The sequence below is a fragment of the Micromys minutus genome (assembly GCF_963924665.1).
Source record: "Micromys minutus genome assembly, chromosome: 25".
Classification (NCBI taxonomy): domain Eukaryota; kingdom Metazoa; phylum Chordata; class Mammalia; order Rodentia; family Muridae; genus Micromys; species Micromys minutus.
In genome coordinates, this window is record NC_137960.1 from 39725767 (window position 1) to 39749312 (window position 23546).

At 44.8% G+C, this 23546-nt stretch overlaps 1 protein-coding gene across 1 annotated transcript in view; it reads left to right on the plus strand.

Annotated features, from left to right (window-relative positions):
• FIG4 (FIG4 phosphoinositide 5-phosphatase) overlaps nt 1–22895 on the plus strand; it is a 104719-nt gene extending 81824 nt beyond the window's left edge. The window contains exon 23 of the mRNA XM_080937815.1: nt 19611–22895. Coding sequence (XP_080793941.1) covers nt 19611–19788 — 178 coding nt within the window. The 3' untranslated portion in view covers nt 19789–22895. The remainder of the gene's footprint in view (nt 1–19610) is intronic.
• Nucleotides 22896–23546: the final 651 nt, after the last annotated feature.

The window sequence follows — 23546 nt, forward strand, 5'->3', positions numbered from 1 at the left end:
CTAACTACCCTCTCACTTTTATAAGGACAGAAAGTCCTTAGCAAACTGATGCTACTATGTTGCATGTTGATTCTAAGACACACTGGAAAGGGTAAGTTATTTGAGAGGTGTTAGTTCACCTGGCTTATAACCCGTCTTTAGGGTGATACCTTATACACAGTGTTACTTTCAATCTGGATAACGGTTGACAGTCAAAAATGCCAAGATGAACAGATTGAAATGTATTGTAAGACAATGAACCACATTTGTAAGCTTTCATTTTAATGTGGTTTCTTTTCTGTGTTAAACTTAGCGGCTCAGAGCTCTTAGCCGGTGTCTCATGATTGTTCTCAATGGATACATTGTTTCTGTGTTTAGTTAACTTACGCATTACTGAGATGGAGTAAAATGGGCCACAGATTCTCTGATGTTTTATTACCTACTTGATGAGGGAAGTCTTTTCTATATTGTGACTAGTTCTTAAAATCAGGTGAGCAATCTGCACAGAGCAGAGCCATAATTTCCCAATTTGCATTTGCCTTTGTCTTCAGGCACACAGAGCACTCACGTTTGCCGTATAGATTTAAAAGAGTGTGTTGTAACTGGATCTCAGTTAGACAGAGTGGGGATGTAGAGGTTAAATCTTCCTCAAAGCTGCATTTTCTTCTCTTGTAATAAATACCCAAGCAGGTTTATAGCCACGGTTTCTATTCTGTATGTGTGAGGTAACCAAAATGCGGATTAAACCCCAAACATCAGAATAAATGCATCCTGTCTTTACCCATAAAGAAAGGGTGATTGAAGCTTTCTTATATATATATAATTTTAAATTATAATTTAATTACATTAGTTAACCCCTTTCTCATCTTCCCTCTAGCTCCTTCTGTGCTATCCCTCATCAAACTCATGGGCTCTCTATTTCTTCAACATATATGTTGGATCTTTATATTGAATATACACATTTATGTGCACAGCCATATGAATGTAATGTTCTGAGTTAATGTGGCCATGTATAATCTCAGAATTGACCACTTGGTGCTGGATAATAAATTAGGGGTTCATCTCTGCAGAAGACTAATTTTCCTTCTCAATTCCTTGGTTGCCTGTGGTTCTTTGTCTAGGGGTGGGGGTTCCTGACTTTCTTAACCATTTTATTTTATGTTTTATAATTATGTTAGAACACGTTACTTAATGTTAAAATAAAATAAATTAATGCTTTTGAGACATCAAACTTCCAAATAATGTATTCCTTCTTCGAAAATAAAATGTTAAAGCTTATTTCAGAAGATAAATGGCTAAACCATTCCTGTTTCAAATAGTTTGGAAATAGAGAGTAAATTAGCTAATTAAAGTTAGGGTGCTCAACTGAATTTTTTTTATAATAAAGTAGAGCTAAGAAAACAGATCATGTCCAGTAGAGAGAACAGTGTATGTAAGGTGTCTTTTTAGCAAGTATACACAAAATTATACTTGAAGCGTCACCGTGAGTGAGGAGCCTCCTCTCTTCATTGCATTTTCCACTGGCCCAAAGTCTATGCTTCTGGTCCTGTGAGCAGCCTTGGTAAGATAGGTTCTTCTGGGGCTAGGGTTGTCAGAGACGTCTGTTGAATTAGTTCTTGCTTCCTTTCAGCCTTTAGTCTAGTTTTTGTCTCACATCAGCAACCTTGGATATTTCTCAACAGTCTCATAAAATATCTCTTAGCATCACTTGAATTTCTGTCCAAAGCCTGCCAAGGATGACACCCTGGGCTTCACAACACAACCAGGCATGGGGAGGGTTCCAAGATGGCGTTTCTAGAATTCCTTCCACATGTGCACACTCTCTGTGTCTCTCTCTCTGTCTCCACCTCTGTCTCTCTGTGTCTCTCTGTCCCCCACCCCCCCATGTGTGTGTGTGATCATAAAATCAGAAAATAAGTGGAGATTACTGGATGCAGTTTCCTGATCTTTCTAAGATAAGCAGCTTAGAGAGGGTCTGTAGCTCACTCAGCTTCAGGGTTTTCAGTGGTGAAACTGAGCCTGGAACCCATCTCTCCTGGACGGGAGCCAAGGCGCTAGAACACGGTCTACGTGGTAAGTGCTTCTGATGGGAGGGGTGCCTACAGGACACACAGACAGTGGCATGTGTCACCAAAGGGGGACAACACAAAGCATCGGTCCTCCTGAAGTGGTCTGCAGACCCCTGGGGTGCCAAGGCCTTTTCAGTGAGCCTGTGAGATTAAGGCTCCCGCCCTAGAGGTGAGTGAACTCCTAGAGAAGGGTTGGATACAGAGGAGGAGCTGTGAGTGATGGTGACAGGGAGAAACACGTGTATGCTCAAGTCAGTTGATAGATTAGTAAAGGTGTTAAGTAGCCCAAGAAGGGGGCATCTGGGGACCTTGACCACTTGAAATGCACTTACATGAGGTCTCTCTGCTGCTCAGTCATGTGGCGTGTGAGGGAAGGGGCTTCTGCAATTGTCTAAGTTGTGAGAGACCTCCACACTTCCCTCCCAGAGCCAGTTCGACTGACAGAGGACTGTGCTTCTCCAGGCTTGGGTATTTGGCAGACACAGCCACAAAAATGATCAATCAGGCCTGTCATTTTAGGGAAAACAGTCAGCAGTATTCGTCACCAATAATAGAATTAGAATTTTCAAGTGAAAAGCAAATTTTTGAAAGTATGCATGTGGCACCACACACAATATATATTCCCAATAAGATGAGAAATTGTTTTAACAAATAATGGTTTTTTAAAGTTGTATTTATTTTATATATGTGAGTACACTGTCTCTGTCCTCAGACACACCAGAAGAGGGCATTGGATCCCATTACAGATGTGTGGTTTCTGGGAATTGAACTCAGGACCTCTGGAAGAGCAGTCAGTGCTCTTAACCACTGAGCCATCTCTCCAGCTCAAATATAGTTTTTTAAAGTAATACTGTTAAAATAAACTCTGTTATCTGCCATGTGAACAATTGTCAAAGCTCAGTGGATTTTAATGCAGGCTGTTAAAAAAAAATTACATTCAGGTGGAGAAAAAATAAATCCCAAGTTTGAGGTAGACCAGAGGATTTTAGATTAAAGTATGGAGTTTGTCAGTCCATGTAATTTCCACACTGCAAAACTTTAAAACACTTGTCAGATTCTGTTTTATCACCCCTACATATCCAGAATTATCTGCAAGGCCATTAAGGTAGCTCCTTCCAGCAATGACATCCCAGCCGACTGTAGAAGCATTCGTTTCTTCTCTGTGCTTAACAAAAAAAAAAAAAAAAAAAAAAAAAAGTTGTCTACAGAGTAAAGGAAGCAAGTGTTCTGTTTATAAAGTTTCTCCCAAAGTTCCCTGGACCTTTCAGACCCGGTTCCCAGAGCACCTACGTCCTCTGGTTCAAACAGTATGTCATTTATTATCTTCTCTGAAAGGTACACACAGGGCCACCAGCAGAGTGTTGACGAGCTTTGTGTGTCCCTGTGGTGCTGTCACAGCCTCCTTCGGCCTCAAAGGAGGTGGGCTCCATTCTCCTGCCCGGGAACAAAGAGTACCAGTGCCCTCAAGCCCTGTTACTGCAGGATTCACTGTGATTGGCTAAAAGTTGTTATTTACAGTGTGTGGATAGAGCAAGACCACCACAGTGAGTTATTTATTAAATACAAATTAGAATAAACAAACAAAACCCTCCATGCATGGCAAGTTAACTGCAACTCATTTGCCCAAGTGTCCATTAGGAGAAGCTGTGTGGTTCTGGGGACCAGGACTCTGGGATCTGGCCCCACAACTGCCATTGCTGAACCAAATCCCTGCCTGTCTCAGCCGTGGCTCCCTTTGTGAAGTGCAGGCTTGGGCTAGAACACCAGCTCTGTGAGTCCTTGTTTACGTACTCATCTCTTTACTCAGTAATACCCACTGACGGCTGTCCCTCCTAATCAAGACACAGTGGAGGATGCTGATTGTCTGTGTAACCACAGTCCACCCTCCTACACCACGAACACAGTGAAAGCCCGAAGGAGAGGACAATGAAAAATGGCCTTTTCCTCACAGGACAGTCATGAAATAAATTGTTTAGTGCCCTCAGCAAAGAGCCTCTGCCACAAAGCTCATTAGCAAACCATTATGTTACCTGGGTTTTCTCTCATCTTATTAGAATGTAAAATGTATCCCACACAGAAAATATAAAGCCATAAATGTGTTTGGAAATGATAAGTCCACAGGAGGATGCTTGCAAGCATAACTAGCCATGAATGCCTGGCTCGCTCAGTATCAGAACGAGAGTGAGGCGGAGAAGCAAGCTGTTCCAGAGAGCAGAAAGACAGCCCTGAGAAATGAGACCATGTTCTCTGAAAGCCCAAGGACAGCATCCTGTAGCTCTCAGATAAGATGCTCAGGAAGGTTTTATTTTATTTTTCTTCTTCAAACCAAGCTACAAGAGTTTTCCAGCCCTTTCTCATGCTCTCGGCTTGTTAATTTTTCATATTGAGATAGCCCAGGGTGCTTATCTCAGAAAAGAGGATTAGAAGTCATGTGACCATTTTCTTGAGTAATGAATGCTTGAGTCACTGTGAAGTAAAGCAGGATTTTTACGTTGATTTGGAAACCAGCAAGTAGAACATATCAGGATGAAGATTTAAGATTCCTGAAAAGAAAATCTTTGCAGTAGTTGGAGCTCTCCACAGTGATATGAGAACCTCTCTCATTGAGACTCACGTTCTTGCGTTACCCAGAGCACTCAAGTGAAAGCTGTGTTGTTTGCGGCAACGTTGTAGCATCTCTTCATTTGGTCTGAGGTTGGGAAAAGTGACCTTTAATAAAAGTAATTTGTAAAAATGCATGTCATTATTGCGGCCACAAGTCTAGCTGAGTTTATAAACAGCTTGAACAGAAAGTAGGCAGTTCACTTATGCATTAGATATGGATTATATTCATTTATGCATTAGCTATATATTAGGTTCACTTATGCATTAGGTATGGCTTAAGTACTAAGTACTTACATGTATCAGGTACTGCTCTGTCACTGGGCAGACAGTAAAGGTCAAAGCTATCTGAGTCCTTCAGCATCCTTCTGATCTGGGGTATGCAGATTGGATGAATCAGTAACATCATGCATAAGACAACTTCACCTTTGAACAAATGCCTTGAAGACTTGCAACCCAAGGAAATGGGAAAAAGTGATTGGGCAAGTAAGAGCCCAACACGACTTTAGATTAGGTTGGTTGTTTGTTTAGTTTAGGGTTTTGTATTTTTGTTTGTGTGTTTGTTTGAGACAAGATCTCTTTATGTAGATGTTAGCTGGCCTAGAACTCACAGAGCTCTGCCTGCTTCTGCCTCTCAAATGGGATTAGTTGAGTGCACACAAAGCTGATCTCTCGAAGGGGTTAACCTGAGATCCAAGGTGTCTGCTATGAGATGACTGGGTAGTGTTCAGTGCAGAGAGAAATACACTAAGGAGTGGGCAGGAACCAACGTGGCAGATCGGAGAGGCAAGCAGAAGGCGGTGAGAGCCATAGATGAAGGGCTCTGGGGTAGGGTGAGCTTGGGTGGGGCAGATCAGAGAGGCAAGCAGAAGGCGGTGAGAGCCATAGATGAAGGGCTCTGGGGTAGGGTGAGCTTGGGTGGGGCAGATCAGAACAGATGGCTCACAGAAGCTTAGGTGTGAGACTATTGCTGTTCTTTCATTCAGGACTCTCGGTTGTCCCAGTAACATCCTTGCTTAGGAGAAGGTCCAACCTAGAACCTCACACTGCATTTAGTTGTTAAAATCTCCTTTATTCTGAACACACACCACCACCCTTCCTTGGATATCATGACCTTGACACTTTGAAGAATATAGTCAGCTGTTTTGTAGACTGGCTGTTGGTTTAGTTAGTTCTGATTATGCCCAAGTGCAGTGCCTGGCCTTCAAATTGTCCCTATTTCTATTATCCATGCCCCACTGTCATCCCTACCACTTTGGACCACAATTGTTTCTATGGCCAGGGGTGTCTTAGGCAAACTGTCCATCACTATAGCAAAATACATCAGACAATTAACCCATAAAGATAAATGTTTCTTTTGGCTCACAGTATGAAAAGCTCACGATCCATCAGAGCGTAGTGACAGGAGAGTGAGGCAGACAGATCTGCCTCAAGAGGAACGTGTTGGGTTGCATAGTCCCTGCTGTGCGCCCACTTACCCAAGACCTCCTACTAGGGATCCAAGATGGTAACCCCACGCCTTTGGGGTGATTTAAAATCCAGATTATTAGCCAAGTGTATAGAGGAGAAATGATTGGGTTCTAAAGTGATCTGTTGGGTCACCTGTTTGGGGAGAGCAAGCTTTCATGCACACCGGAGGCAGCCCTCTGCACAACACAGGAAATGCTAAGGCATATGGTTGTCAAGTCCACCGAGGGAAAGAGCTTAGATTATAAGATGCCCAACCCAGGTAAGTCTTCCACTGATGGCAGCTACAGCCAGTGAGTTGGTAGCAGCCCTGTGAGAGACCTTGAACCAGAACCAGGCTAGGTCCTTCCTAAGTTCCTGACTAGTTCTATGTGAGTAGCCACATAGTAAGACATAGTAAATGTCTGCTGGCTTAAGATACGTCATGAATACAGGCAGAAATGCTATACACGTGACGTGGGCTTTCATTGCTTCAGATGACATACAAGTTCAAACTGTGCTCTATTCATAATGCTTATTTCAATTTCTTGACTAAAGTAGGATATTCTGAACTCTTCGGCTGTTAAGTTACTATTTTAGTTAATGAATATTTTAGCGAGGTGCTTTGGAAATACAGAACTAGCCTTTATTCGTTAAGCCATCCATTTTTGTCATTATGTTTATTTTTCTCACTATGAGATCTTGACTTACTATATTCGGTGGGATTCATCATTGTCACTATTCATTTTGATACTCAGATTGTCCCCAGTTTTGCCAGAGCTCCTTCAGCCTGCCCCCGTGTCCTTTGAGCATGTCCTCATCTTCCCCCATTTCTGGCACAAGATGCTTTGAGCTCATCATGTTCTCTGCCTGTCCGAGCCTTGAAATCAGTCACTTCTGCAAGGGTCCCTGATTCCTTTTAGTGGAAAATCATATTAAAGCCAAGATATGGGCACTAGGTGTACCTGTTGTCACTGCAGGGTCACTAATCCCAGGCCAACTCAAATAGAATGCCATGTTGACATTCACAGATAATATAATATATATGTATATATATACACATATTATATACAACTATATTTAGAAATACATATGTGTCTATTATATATTATTTTATTATGTAATATAAATATTCAATATCTTTATAGATACAAACAAAATACATTTGCATCTGTAGGTTGGTAACGATGCTTAATTATAACGCATCTGGCGTTTATTCCAGACTCCTCTCTCCAACAGGAAGAAATTTGACTCCCATTACTGCTTGTTTGGTTAGTCCTCATATGTAGCTGATCTCCTGCCTCCCCTCATCCAGGATTGTCCCCAGTACAGATGCCCTCCACTCAGGCTGTGACCCCCTTTATAGAGTCAGTAACCTCACGGGTGCCCTCCCCATCTTAAGTGTGCACAATACTCACTCCGCTGACCTATGTGGTATGGACCCTGTGGCTATAAAGATGGCCTCAGTAGGCAGATGTCTGTCCATGGCATGGCTTTAGAGCTGGTTCGGGTGGGGGTTGAGGGAGAGCAAGAGTGTGGCTCTCTCTTTTTGTAATGAGTTTCAATATTGAAGGAGCATCCTGTTCACCACAGTTTAATTCGTCCCAGTTCTTGGGTTCCAGAGGTCTGGTTATACTGAAGTCTCATAGCATCTGAATCACTGCCCTACTGCTGGTATTGGAATCGGTGTCAAGGAAACAAGCCAGGTCCTGTCACCTGCACGTGAGAGGCAAGACACATGGCTTGTATTTCTAGCACACTAGGTTGTATTTCTAGGAGTGACAAGCCACACCTGCTGCTGTTCCAGGAAATGCAAGGACATCAGGGACACAAATCCTAATGGTCTGAGTCTCAGAGGTGGCCTGTTGCCCTGAGTGAGAACCTAGCCCACACAGGAGCAATCATATACTTTACCCTTTGAAAACACCTGTCTGTGCTTGATGCCACCTGTCCTTGCTGTCAAAAGTGCCCCCTCTGAACAGACCGGCCATGTTGCCTGCAGGGTTCAAAGCCAAGCATTTTCTCATTAAACGGCTGTTAAATCTTCTAGTTAGAACCCTCGAAACGACCCAGCCAAATATCACTGCTACTTCCCTTGTGTCTATAATAAACATGGCTGAGGTAGAGCAGCTCATTCGTAGTCACAAAAGGCAGATAATATGTCCAGCTAATGGGGATGGGGGGCGGGGGAGGGGAGCCTTGCCCTCCACAAACCGCATCCTAGGTTGGAAGCATTTTACCTGATTCAGGTCCGAGAACAGTCGCTGTGCCTCATTTCACACACCAGAAGTTCTGTAAAAGAATACAAACGACATTTTAATTTTGGAGTTCCCAAGGAGAATATAAAAGGAGTATCGAAATACCAGTGGCTGTGGCTTGAATATAAAGGAGCATGGCTACTGTCTGTACGTGTGGCAGAAGTAGACTGTCCCTCTGTCCCCTGGGGAATAAACACTTATGCTCACCTGAAGACGGGAGTCACCCACAACCTGGCATCTGCTCCGGGAGGGTGTGGCTGGGTGTGTCTCATCATCCTGCTGGCTCTGATGGGCAGGAAGGAGTCAGTCACAGAAAGCGTGGTGATCCACTGTAGGCTGAGTGAGCAGACAGTGACTTAGTCTGGGGTTTTCCGGGTCACGGGAGGGCAGTAGAAACAGACTGCAAACCAGACTTCTAGGAATCACTCACTCCCTGAACCATATGGCAGGCTGTCAGAGGGACTTCTGCGGTGTCGCCTCTGTCAGGACTGACTCCCAACCATCTGCCTCCTCCATCTGCAGAAAGTCACTGCTGCTCTGGCCAAGTCAAGAATGCAACCGCCTTTGCCTCAGTCTACAAGGTAGATACACGGTCACTACTGTCCCTGGGACCCAGTTACAGATCAAAGTAGCATTCAAATATGGAGGGAAAAGAACCATGGTCACATTTTGAAGTCAAATCCTAAGGGAGTCAGGGTATGGTTGGCTTTTAGTTTTTTGTTTGTTTGTTTGTTTGTTTGTTTTTGTGGTTTTGTTTTTATTTTCTTTCTTTCTTTCTTTCTTTTTTTTTTTTTAAGGATTTTGGTATACTGGAAGGAGTCAATCCTGAAGAATCTGTCACAATCTGTCCCTCTAGCCACATAGCTGCCCACTCTTTGTTGGAGTGGGACTTAAATGCCCAAGTCACCTGAGCATGCACAGCTCCCCTATCAGGTGGCTTGTGGCCTCGTAACCTACTAACAGGGACTGTCTCCCAGACACTATGGGGGCAAGGGAAAACAAACTATCAGGGAGGGAGATAAGGGCTGCCCCATTGGGACTCCTGTGGTGTGACTGCCAGAAGAAAAGTGGGAGTGAGCAGGTGACCCTCTGAGAGAGCAGAGACGCATGGCAGCGCCAGTCAGCAGTGACAGAGACACGAGTCTTGTATTCACTTGTCCATTTGGGATAGGAGTGAAGAAAATATACTTTTAAGATAAATATGTCTGCTGGGTTCTGGGAAGAATACAAGTGGGGTTTGGTTTCTGTTTATTTGATGTGTGTGTGTGTGTGTGTGTGTGTGTGTGTGTGTGTGTGTGTGCGTGCATGTGCGTGCATGCATACCACTATGCTTGTGTGATGGTCAGAGGACAACTTGGAGGAGTCAGCCCCTCTTCCACCGTGGGGCTTCTAGGGATCAAACTCTGGTCACCAGGCTTTGCGCCCACACCTCTACTCACTGAACCATCTTGCCGGCACAAATAAAATCATTTTAAAACTAACTCTGAACTAATACAACAGCAGAAATAGTAGAATAGCAAAGCTAGTGATGCCTGCCCCTTTTTGATTTCTGTAACACGTATCTGATAAAAACCATGCAAAAGTAGGATAGATCAATTTAGGGATCATGATAAAGGGTCCTGGTTCCAGGAATTGTTAGTCCACATGTGGCTGGTCCCATTATTTCTGGATCGTGGCAGACCAAAGCATTGTTGCGGGTGAGATTGCTCCCTCTCAGCAGGCAGGAAGCAGAGGTAGCCGGGGAAGAGCCCAGGACAAGATCTGCCCCTCAGAAGCTTCCTCCACTGGGCTACACCTTCTGCATCCCACTTCTCCCAGTAGTGCCACCAGATTGTGACAAATCCATCAGTGAATCAGTCAGATTATGTCAGAGCCCTCAGAACACAATGGCCTCCCCAAGGCACATCAGCTGGTAGCCAAGCCTTTTATCACAGGCCGTGTCCAATTGGCATCACCCATGGACAGCACTCACAATCACAACTACACAGCAGGGTATTCTACAAATTTCAGAACAAAGGCAGGCAGTGGAGATAATGCCAGGGTTTGTGCATAGCATTGGGGTATCTGATGAGCTCCCAGTATGAGGGTCTGAGAGTAGAGGTCCCCACTGGAAGTCATAGCATGTGATGTGAACATGGCAGTTTGCATGAATGGCCCCCACAGACCCATAGGGAGTGACAGTATTCGGAGCTGTGGCCTTGTTGGAGGAAGTGTCACTGGGGTTAAGCTGTGAGGTTTCAGATGCTCAATCCGGGTGCACTGTCTCTCTCTTCCTGCTGCCTGCTGATCTGGATGTCGGCCGCTCAGCTACCCCTCCAGAACCACCCTGCCTGTGTGCTGCCCTGTTTCCCTCCATGATGTCAGTGGCTTAATCCTCTGAACCGTAAACCGGCCCCAATTTAATGTTTTCTTATAAGAGTTGCCATACTCCGGGTGTCTCTTCTCAGCGTTAGAACCCTAAAGACGACAATTGTGTGGCTGCTTATACAGCAAAGGGCATTAGCCAACTCAGTACCACATGTGTCCTGTTGTCCTTGATGAGTTCTCAAAGGGGTTGACGCTGAGTAGATCACTTAAACCCTTGAAACCAAATAAGCGAGGCTCCTCTCCTGACTCCTGACGTGTTGAAACTGAGCAGGACATTGGCAGTAAAGATGAGGCACGTGACTGCACCCCGGCACTTGGGATGAAAGCAGAGGAACTGAGCATTCAAGGTTACACAGCCTAGTTCAAGGCTAGCCTCAACCACATAGCAAGTTTAAGGCTAGCCTGGGCTACATGAGACCCTTCCTCATAAACCAAAAAGAAATGTAAAGAGATGCAAGAATTCAAGCACAAAGGAAGGCTCAGAGGGCAAGGTGACATGGTACAGACTGATGGAACAGGAAAAGGGGGCCCTGGGGCTTAGGGAAGCTCTTCTGAGCTCACTCCATCAGTGGAGTGCCAGAGGCCACCCTTCTTAACATTAGGAGAACAAGAGAATTCGGAGCCTACGAACATCCCATAGACAAGCAACACGTGCCCAACTTCACAAGAGCCTGGTAGTGACATGTGCCCGTTCAAAACGGGCTAAAATACAAACCGATGAAGTTCAGAACAAGAGATTTAAGTGTTAAATACTGACAGTTGGCAAAAGTTTAATGTGGGTAAAGAGAGAAGCTACTAGGAATGGTGGGTGATACAGGAAGGAGAGTCTCTCTTGGACCGTGACCCTTCTTCAGGGCCGGTGTTGTAAGAGCACGCCAAGTGCCTGAGAGATGGCCTGTGTTGGCTAGCACCAGATGCCGTGTAGCCATAAGGGGAAATGTCCTTTAGGTATCTAGACATAAAGAATATTAGATTGCTGTAAGGTGTGCTAGGCACAGTACTTAGTACCAGGAAGAAAAAAGAGCAGTGTGATTCAAACTCTGAAGAAAAGAATGTGTGCGCCGTTCACCGCTTCAGAGCTTTCAGGGTGAAATGAGATCTCTTTGTCAGTGGGAGCCCCTGGACTGCTGTTTGCATGGCACAGTAGAGAGGAGCTTCAGGCTACATGACCAGGGACAGTCTGCAGCTTAGACAAGTGACCCCAAAAGCCCATTTTCAAGGTCCGGCTGGTGGCACGCCCAGGAGGCAGTGTTGGCTGTAAGGGAAGGGACAAGCGCAGAGAACTTAGGTTATCAGAAGCATAGCCCTAAGGGACACCGAGGCTCTCGCCTCTTCTCCTGTCTGGGCACCATAGCAGTTCCCACCATTCACTCCTTCTGGGGCACACTACCTCACTACAGCCCAAAGGCTGGGGACAACAGACATTCACTCCTTCCGGGGCACACTACCTCACTACAGCCCAAAGGCTCGGGACAACAGACATGGCTTCAAACCTCAGACTGAGCCATAGTACACTGTCCCCTCGTTTTAAGCTAATTGTCCCAGTTGTCTTGTGACAGCAACAGGAAGCTGGTTAGCATAGACACTGTTGTAGACGGTCAGTGGTAAACAGTGCTCACTACAGATGCAAAATAAAGGGCTAAGGGAGAGGCTAAGATGCCGCAGCTCTGTGGTCCAACAGTGTGCTTTGTCGTATGCACTACAGCTCTGAACAAACTAGACAGAAGCGCATACACACATGCAATCTGTTCTCAGCATACACACATGCTGATACTGTTCTCATTGTTACTCTGAGGCTGGTGTGTGTTTACTATGAGATAAACCAAATAAATCATGAGTATTTATAAATTGTCATCCTCTTATGTTCAACATCCTTCATGTCACACACACCCACAGACATGCATATAGTTGCACCCCTCATATACACATACATGTAAACATGCACGTGTGCACACACACAAATATACACATGTGCATGTGCATGCACACATACACACTCAAGTGCATACATGTACCCATGCATGCACAAACACAAGCACTCATGCACTCCTGCATATACACACACATACAAATACATGCCACACACAAACACATGCACACATTCACACAAATATCCACATGAGCACACATGCACATGCATGCACCCAAGCACACTGGTGTGCACAAACACACACACACAGAAAACCCATGTAGTCACACATGCACATACATATGTACTCACACGCACACACACAAGCTTGGTAATGGGTATTTCTAGCCTTACATTGTAGTCTTAGAATGTCGGTTTCCTACTGATAGGAACCAGGGCTCCCGGAAGTTGCTGATTCTGGGCCTGTGTTCGGAAACTTACACCACAAAACTGAAACTTCTCATTGATCTGTGTGGCATGAAAGCTCTTGGAGAAAAGTGGGGACCTTCTAGGAGGACTCTGTGAGCTTGAAGAAGCCCTCACAGGACAAGGATAGGCCAATGTGGACCCTGTCAGAAGAACAGCTGCAGCAGAGAGACACTGTGCGCTTGTTAAGGTTTTAAGCGCGTCGCTCTGAAGGGTGACAGCCATCTATCTGGAAATGGGACAGCGAGAGGAAAGCGTCACAGTTCCGTAGAGGCCGTGAGCAGTAGTGCTGAGTGAGCAGAGAGCAGGTCAGCACTGTAGTTAGGGGCTAAGTGCCAAGAGCTGCCACGCGTGGATTTACGAGAGGACAGCGGCTTCCCGAGACCAAAGCACCAACCAAGAGTCTCTAGGGGAAGCAGAACAGGAGAGACGCCAGAACAGCGCAGCGCACCCACATGCTACAGGAACTCTGGAACCTACTTCTCTGCTGTCTTACACAGTGGCCGTTGGTGGCCTGTGGCTGCTGTACCCTTGTCAAGTGGCAGGTGACACTGAAAGCCATCTTAAATGTGTTTCATTTAAATCAATTTAGGGTAAATTTAAATTGTCACACAGCTAATTGCTACCATATTGTACAAGGGCCGCTGTTTAGACCGAGGTGTCTATATTGTGACCCTCAGAACGCGAGCGAGATGTACATCTTACTTAAAAAGCCGGACACGTTTTCACCTTTTCGCCTTGGTAGACTCAAGGCTAGGCTGCCTGCCGTGTTGGAAAGATGCAAAAGCACTTTTTTTTTTGAGAGAAGCAGTGGGTATCGGTGGAGAATGCAGACTGTGCCCACAAACCACAGGCCGCCCTGAGGACGTGGTTGGGAGTGTTTGCCACAGCCACAGCACCAGCAGTTGGACGGTAGGGGCCTGGACTTCCTGCTGGAGACTGGGAAAGAGCGAGATCACTAAGGCGCTTGCCGGAGTTTTGCTTCATCATGATGTGTGTGTCTTCTGTGGCTTAGACCCAAATTAGAGTTGGACCTGATGAGGGTTTTCTCCCAGAAAGGAGACAAAGCCACCTTCTGGTCCTCAGCATAATATCTCTGTCCTCCGGCTAAGATGCGGTCAGCAAGGAAGCATTTGATGAGACGATGGTGGTAGTGGTGGTGATAGTAAACCTTGTGGGAGATATTGAAAGTTTTGGTAGCAACAGGCAGAACACTGGGAAGGGGGTTTATGTGTCCCAAAATACTGATCAAAGAAAGTGTGTAATACTTTTAAAATATTTTTTATTATCTAATTTTTTTTACAGTCTAGTCATTTCCTACCTCCCATTCTGCCCTCTGTCAGTTCCTTGTCCCATTCTTCCTCCCCTGTTTCCAAGAGGATGTCCCCACCCCCAAGCCCTCTCACACCCCTCCAGGCCTCCACATTCCCTGGGCGTCAAGTCTCTCAAGGGTCAGGTGCATCTTCTCCCACTGAGGCCAGACCAGGCCGTCCTCTGCTGTATGTGTGTTGGTGTTGGTAGCTCAGTGTCTGAGAGATCTCCGGGGTCTGGATTAGTTATGGGGTCACCCTCCTCCTCAGCTTCTTCCAGACTTTCCTTCATTCAACCCCAGAAATCCCTGGCTCTGTCCATCGGTTGGGTGTAAGTATCTGCATCTGACTTAACTGCTTGTTGGGCCTCTCAGAGGGCAGCCACGGCAGGCTCCTGTCCGTAAGCACACCACAGTATCAGTAATAGTGTCAGGCCTTGGAGCCTTCCTTCCCCTGAGCTGGATCCCAAGTTGGGCCTCTCACTGGACCTCCTATCCCTCAGGCTCTTCTCCATTTTTATTCTTGCAGTCCTTTTAGACAGGCGCAATCCTCAGTCAGAGTTTTGACTGTGGGATGGCAACCCCATCCCTCACTTGATGCCCTGTCTTTCTGCTGGAGGTGGGCTCTACAAGTTCCCTCTCCCCACTGTGGGGCATTCCATCGAAGGCCCCTCCCTTTGAGTCCTGAGGGTCTCTCACCTCCCAGGTCTCTGGTACAATCTAGAGGGTCCCCCTACATCCCGAGGTTGTATATTTCCATTCATTCTGCTGGTCTTTGGAGCTTCATTCCTGGTTCATCGCCCCCAGTACCTGACTACGTTTTCCTTCACCCCCTCCCCACCTCTCCCCCTCTGCTCTCTGCTTCTCCCTCCCAAATGGGACTGAAGCATTCTCATTTAGGCCCTTTGTCTTCTTACCCTTCTTGAGTCTGATTGTATCCTGGGTATTCTGTACTGTTTTTTATTTTTTGGCTAATATCCATGTGTGGTGAGTTCATACCACACATGTCCTTTTGGGTCTGAGTTACCTCACTCAGGATGATATTTTCTAGTTCCATCCATTAGCCTGCAAAACTCATGATGTCCTCATTCTTAATAGCTGAATAGTATTCCACTGTGTAAATGAACCACATTTTCTGTATGCATTCTTCCATTGCGGGACATCTAAGTTGTTGCCAGCTTTTGACTATCACAAATAAGTCCTCTATGGACATAGTGGATCACGTGCCCCCGTGGCATGGTGGGGCATCTTTTAGGTGTATGCCCAAGAGTGGTATAACTGGGTCTTCAGGAATAACTATTTCCAATTTTCTGAAGAACCCCCCAGATTCATTTCTGGAGTGATTGTACCAGTTTGCAATCCTACCAGCAATGGAGGACTGTTCGTCTTTCTCCACATTCTTGTCAACATCTGCTGTCACCTGAGTTTTTGACCTTAGCCATTCTGATTGGTGGAAGATAGAATCTCAGGGTTGTTTTAATTTGCATTTCCCTGAATGTATAAGATTTTGTCATAGCAAAAAGTTCACATACAGTTGTTAAAATTAAATAAGTGTTGTCTAATAGTTTAAGCACCAAATTTTGTCTAGTAGCTTCACCACTAACCATGAATTCTCATGAAGTCACCAAATTCTGGAAACATCTCAGTCCCAAGCCAGTGAATATTTACTGGTTATACAATATGTGCAAGCCAGAGAAGTCATCTTAACAAGGATTAAACTCTAAAGGGCTCACACACTAGTTCCGTATTCAAGTATAAGGCAGAGTTTTTGTTTTGTTTTGTTTTGTTTTTTATCAGAAATGGCTGTATTAAAAGCATCCCCACTCTGGAAATCAGTCTGGCGGTTCCTCAGAAAATTGAACATAGTCCTACCTGAAGACCCAGTTATTCCACTTCTGGGCATGTACTCCAGAGATGCTCCAACATACAATAAGGACACATGCACCACAATGTTCATAGCAGCCTTATTTATAATAGCCAGAAGCTGGAAAGAACACAGATACCCTTCAGTAGTTGAATGGATACAGAAATTGTGGTACATTTATAAAATGGAGTACTACTCAGCTATCAGAAACAATGACTTTATGAAATTCCTAGGAAAATGGATGTATCTAGAGAATATTATCCTGAGTGAGGTAACCCAGTCACAAAAGAGCAGATGTAATATGCAGTCACTGATAATTGGATACTAGCCCCAGAAAGCTCTGAATACCCAAGAAACAACTCACAGACCATATGAAGCTCAAACAAACAAACAAACAAACAACAACAACAACAACAACAAAAAACCAAGTGTATAGCACCCACTCTTAGTGTGGTACACCTAGGCCTTAAATCAGTAATAACTCAAGAGCTAAGAAGATAGCCTTGTGGCAATTTTTGGTATTTAAAAATCATTATGTCTAATCTATACACACCAAGAAAACTGACTATTTCCGTGCTACGTTATGTTTTACATGTACTTTATGCTTATGGTAACTAGTAAGATTTCAATGCACACTATCAATCCTTAAAAAAAATCAAGTACTGACAAAAATATATTCATATAGTTTTATGCCAAAATGCTCTTAAAAATCTGTACATTTATCTCTCTTTTTTAAAAAAATAAAGTTGTAAGAAAAAAAATAGCAACCCCACTGAACAAAGAATATTAAATGACACCAGTAAGGATTTTCCTTAAAATCATCTGGTGTATCTAATGAGTTTCTGCCCGGAGTCTCTTCCTCACGTGAGAGCCGCAGTTAAGGCTAAATGTCAGCGGTGCTCCCTGAATGCTGTGTGTTAAGCAGCCTGTAAACGAATGTTACATATATTATCCTAAATAAGACTGCATCATTCCTTGGGGGGAAATACTGAACACCCTGTCAGCATCTGCAATGTAGTTATAATATTTTATGTCCAAAAATACAACTGGCATTTGAGTGGGGGGCAATAAGTCATCTCCCTTTGAGGCTGTGAGGAATTTAAAACAAAATTCCCTCTGTTCGTGCCCAGGAGACAAGTGTTGAGTTTTTAATTTTTATTTTAATTTATTAATTTCTTTTGTTGTCATGGTACACTGATAAGCTAGGTCTCTCTGCTGGAATCCATAAAGAAGTTCCCCTCACAGGGCCTACAGTGTGTGGTAATTAGATGCTAGCTTTCTTGCTTTTGTTTTAATCTGGCAGCCAGTGCTACCCCTGAGACAAGAGACTGTCGGGGTGCTGGTCTTTCCCTTCGCCCCGTCTCTGCCCAGCCGCCTCTGAGGTTATGGATTTCATTTTCTTCCCCACCTCAGAAATGCAAACGTCAATTGAGAAGTAAAAACAAACAAACAAACAAACAAATAAAATCTCCTCATTAGAAAATCACAGGTGAATGTATTATTGCTGCTCCTGTCTTTATAATTAAACTGTGCCCTCCAGTGTAGGGCTGCTGGTCTTTTGTCATTTAAAGGAAAGCTCGTGGTGAAAAATGTTCAATGCTCCTAATACTTGTGACACAGAGCGGGTAGCCCAAGCTGCATGATAAAAACTGAGTGGTCTGGCCCTGTAATTCCAGCGTTCAGACATCTGAACCTGTGACTGGATCAGGAAACAGTGGTTCTTGGTGAATCCATTTCTTCCTGCTCCTGTTATTCCAGCAGTCCTGGGGATATCTTGAGCTTTCTTCTGACCCAAACGCAGCAGGAACCATCTTAACATCGAAGTCTTATTGTTCAGTGTAGCACTCATATCACGGGCTGCTCGGCAAAGCCATGCCGGCCGGGGTTGGCATGTCCTGTCTGAAGAGTTGGTCATCATTTTCTGTGAGTCTGCATTCAGTGGATCAGGTTCTGAGAAGCAGAGGGAGGACTCCCATTTACTTCTTGATAAGAAATCAAAGTTGTTGAAGTGCATGGTCCCATTTGTGGTTTCCCTGACTCTACTTCCCGTGCAATGGCAGGGTCTCTTTCTCTGCTGGTCATAAGGTTCCAGTTCCCAGACGGTGTCTTTGGACCGCCATCGGAAGTCTGCTACTCTTGCCAGGAATGTTATGCACGTGGGGTTCCATGCAGAGGTCAAAGTTCAAAGAGAGAACAGGGACATTCACACATACACACACACTCACACACACATACACACACATCACACACACACACACACATACACACACTCACACACACATACACACAGACACACACACATACACACACATACACACACATACACACACACACATACACACACATACACACACACTCACACACACATACACACACATCACACACACACACATACACACACATACACACACACTCACACACACATACACACAGATACACACACATACACACACATACACACACACACACACATACAAACACACACACACATACAAACACACACCACCATCACCACCACCACTATCACCACCACCACCAACAACAACTACCAAATTAAAGCATAGAAAACATCTCATCATGGAGGCTACAGTGTGTCACAGTGTGTCCCATAGTATGTCGTCCCTCTGTCCATACATGTTCCTTTGCAAATGTCTGATGCGATGGGTCTTGAGTCTGGTGTGAGATCTCTGGGGAGTGGGGAGGTGATTTTGAATAGAGAAATCTTGGATGCTTCAGAAAGGAAGGGACAGTACCACATAGCCACAGCTACTTACCTTAAAAACCAGATCTGCTGTAGAATTCAAAAGTGGGTGTTGGCACCCCAAGATACAGTCACCTCATACTAACATCTCCAGCAAGATCTGAGGCCATGCCTGATGTATGACGTGTATGACATGTTGGCGTTCACATGTCATAGAGTGTTTTGGGTAGGCCTGATGTCTCGGGCAGTATATCTTTTAGGATTTTGGAACTTCAAGTAAGAAATTACACATAAACCGTGGTTCTTATTTGCTGAGTGCTTGTCTTACACTGAGCAGGCATTTTCCTGCCATGAACTCACTGGCCAGAATTATCACTGTCTCCCACAGCATTGATTCCCACTTGTTCTTTAAAAAAACAAGCAAGGACAATGAACGAACTTAGGTGTAGCCGTCACCCAAAGCTGCTTCTAGTGGGACCCAGATGGACACACAAGTATAGAGCTGACATTCTGTAAGGAGCAGGGACCCCTGTCCTGCCTGGGCATTGGGGACAGCTTCCTGGGCAGTGTTATCCCTCGGTCTTTCAGGCAGCAACAGCTACAGAGGTTGCTCTTGGCTGGTAAAGCTCGTGTTACGGTGAGTGGTTCTCCGAATGCAGCTCTCTCTTTTGTCTTTTACAGAACTCCCATCTCAGCTTTCTCACAAGACAACATTTATGAAGTTCAGCCCCCAAGAGTAGACAGAAAGTCCACAGAGATCTTCCAGGCTCACATCCAGGCTAGCCGTGGCATCATGCAGCCCCTTGGCAAGGAGGATATCGCCATGTACCGGGAGTACATCAGAAACCGCTACTTATAAAGAAGGCCTTGTGGACAGCGGCGTTACACTTCCATTCAGAGCCATCTGCGAGAAGGGATTCCCGGATCTGGAGATGCTGCTCAGTGGTAAAGGACACGTGCTTCCAGAGGCTCAGAACATGGTCCCCAGCTCCCAGATCACAACCTTCGGTAACTCCACCTACAAGAAATCCAGTGTTGCCGTCTGTATTTTGTATGCACCTATACTCAAGTGGGTGCCTGTGTGTGCACATGCATGCACAGGTGTACATATACACGCATGTATGCGCACACACACATTAAAAATAATAGAAGTAAAATCTTTAAAAAGTGAATTCATCCAAATCATGTATCTGAAACTTTTCACCCCTTTGTACCATGCAAATGATTAATTACAGGCAATGAGGAAATGGTTGCCTCTATTGCTGGTTTTGCTTTTGACTTATTTTAGGAAAGGAATCACATTATGAAATGGCATGTGAAATTCTGCTTTATGAAGCTGATAGGCTTGTGTGAGTACCTACTGTGTGCCAGGAACTATGTCACAGTCTAGGAATAGTCCAGTAACAAAATAGCCCAAAGTATTTTCTCATAGGAAGAATCAGCAATGTACTTTTTTCTATACTCACAATCTTTAATTTATTCTGCTTGGGTTATATGTTAACTTTATATTTTGATTTAAAAAAAAAGCATTTCCTTATTCAGGAAGCTGTGCTCTCAGGAAATATGCTCTGATGTGTTTATGGATAAAGATACCAGGTCTCAACAAAATGTCATCCTAAACAGGACAAACAGCATGTTACAAAGCATGTGTCGGAAACATTAATAACCGACAAATCTGAGAAGAGGCCGAGTTATTTCCACTGGTCTGAGAACTCTATAATTGAAACTTACATAAAAAGAAAACATTAAAAATAGCCATCTGAGCACCTGGAGAGACGGGCCATGCTCAGACTCATCTGACAACCAGGATTGGCCGTCATAAGGGTTTTGGTCACAGTATCACAAGAAAAAGAAAATTAGAACCAGCTGTGAGCATGCCAGACCAGAATTCTACTTTTGAGCTATATCCCGATCCCTCTTTTAACTTTTTATTTTGAAACAAATTCTAAGTCTTGAACTTGGGGGGGAGGGGTCTTGCCTCAGCCTCTCAAGTTGTTAAATCCACAATAACTGCCCCAAACAAATAAAGTCTGGGAGGGTGACACTGAGCTGTCTGACAGTGAAACTGGCCATGGAGCAGGCGAATGATGTTGAGTGAACCATAGCTGTGGTGGGTGGGAGGTGGATACAGGCGGGTGACGGTGGAGACGGTAATCATGGGGTGACGGTAGAGACAGTAATCACGTTCACTACCCACATGTTGATGTTCTTTATCTAAAGCAGTCACCGAAGTCCCTCTCAGAGATAACCTGATTCTGATGTGACAAGATGGTGAACTCTGGTTGCCTTGGCTAGTTAACGGTGCTTTGCAAATGAGCAGAGCAGGTGCAGACTGGACCCCACAGAGGGGTCAGTGAACACAAGGAGCATGCAAACCAAGTGACTGTGTCTGCACGCACGGAAAAGCTGGTGCAGCAAAGAAAACAGACTACTCTCTTCAAGGACCCAAAGGGCGGGAATACGTAATGCTTAGGAACACGGACATGGCTCCCAAAACTTTGTAGTAGCCACTGGACTCTGAAGCAATTATTGTAGCATCTCTTGGCTGTCTTCTTGTCTAGGGTAGGTACTTGCGGAGAGAAAGAAAATTGGAAAACGTATGAGAGTGTGGAGTTTAGTATTTATCAGAATGTAAATGGTCACTTAGTGATCTCTCAGAAGGTCACTGAGGGTGCGAGGTCATTGCAGCCCGCTATGTGGAGCCTAAGGACCACCACACAGAAACCCACTCCCTCAACACACTGGCAGGCTTTAGTCACAGTTCAACGTGTTTCTGTAGATTTTAATCCCTTAAGTCAAACGATTTAAATGAACCTTGTAACAGTAGATCGCCAGTCAAAAATCTCATCCAAAGTGGGCATGTCCTATGAAATAAAAACTCTATGTTGATCAAGCAGCCGAGTGTTCACATTATAGTCCCAGGGAGTCCCAGGAAGGTATGTATCATGTGATGGAGAGGAGCCAGTGTGTGAGTCGTTTCTACAACCCTCCTTTCCCATCTCTTTCCTCCCATCCTTGAGCACGGTCTCGCAGTGTCTGTGGAACAAAAAAATCACATCTCATTTCCACAAACCAAGAGATTCCTTTGTCTTGGTTGGACTTTCCAGAACATCCCCTGCCTGGCCATGCCATTGGCAAGACTAGACACATCCATAAGTAGAACGATTGTATCATGAAAAGTCATCCTTTGCCATGAGCAAACATCTTACAAATGTCATTTGTTGCCCCCCCCCCCCCGCCCTGAGAATAACCTTGAGGGCAGATTTTGTAGACCCAAACCGAAATGACTGTGGAGCACAGCTCTCTGTGGAGAAGTGACTCATCAGAATCCAAATACTTTGTCACTCCCTGATGTGGGGATAAAGTAGCTGTCATTTGAATGTGAGATTTGGTCAGAAAGTCCCCTTATATCTTCTGTTCTTTGGGCAGGCTTTCTCACCCAGCTCTTGAGTTCTGTCCTGGGGCTTTAGCCAGATGCTGAGTAAGAAGTGGCCTGTCCCTTCATAGGACAGGCATCCAGAATGTCACCCTCACTGTGCTTTGGGAGCTGGCTGGTCAGAAAGCAGCTTACTTAAATGCCCAGTGGAGAAGTTCTTGTGTCCCAGTGGGGGCTTTCTTGAAATCACGTTCTCAGTTTTTAGCTTTGCCCCCCAGTACCTCTTTCAATTGTTCTGATAAGAACTTGGGCCTGACAGATGAACGGGTTGTTCCAGCGAGATGAGTCTTCTGTCAAGAGTGGCATGATCGCCGTTCCTCACTTAGTGAAGCAGATTGCCTTCTCCGTGGGAGAAGTTGTGGGTTATTTGGAAACTGCACGTACTCTGGGGTGCTGGTGGCAGAGGTCACGTGTCTCTCTGCACACAAGGCAGCTTTCTTCAGCTGCCTCTTGAGCACCTTTCCACTGTAGAGCTTCGAAGGTTTATTATTAATAAATATTAACAAAGAACAGTGAGCTGTCATTTAACGTTTGCTTCCCACACACAAAATATTAGCACGTTCAAGTGGACTCTGATGTAACTGCCAACTGGTTAATAAAATCTGTAACCTAAAGGGAGGCCTTTGGGTTTTTTTTTTTTTTTTTTTTTTGTTTGTTTGTTTGTTTGTTTGGTTTTCTTTTATTTTTCCTTAAAGAAAATGACTTGCCTTTGTTTATTGAGAGAGGGCAGGGCTGGGGAACAGAATCTTGTTGTAGTTCGAAGTTAACCTGTTCAAACCAACCAGGCAGCTGTGGTGGCCATGCGTGTTCCTTCCCACATTAACCATGTGCTGTAGCAATGTGTTACCTGCTGTGTCCCAAGAGGCTGGAGCATCTGAGAACTGACCAATTCACATTCATCTCCCCAGGGCCAACCCAGACCACCTTGGCAGTGATGACCCTGGGACCTCGGGCCCAGCGGGGCCACTGACTCATCCTCTGAATTCTGAGCTAACTCCTTCAGGAGGATATTAACTTATTCTTGTTTTGAAAGACCTACCAGGAAGATTTTCGCTTTCTGTTAACCCCACCGGAAGTCTGCTGTAGACCACCATTTCCCAGGGGTATTGAGTGGGGACCGGAGACCTGCTATTCTTGAGAAATATTTATATAGACAGCACAGCTTACTTTATCACATCAAA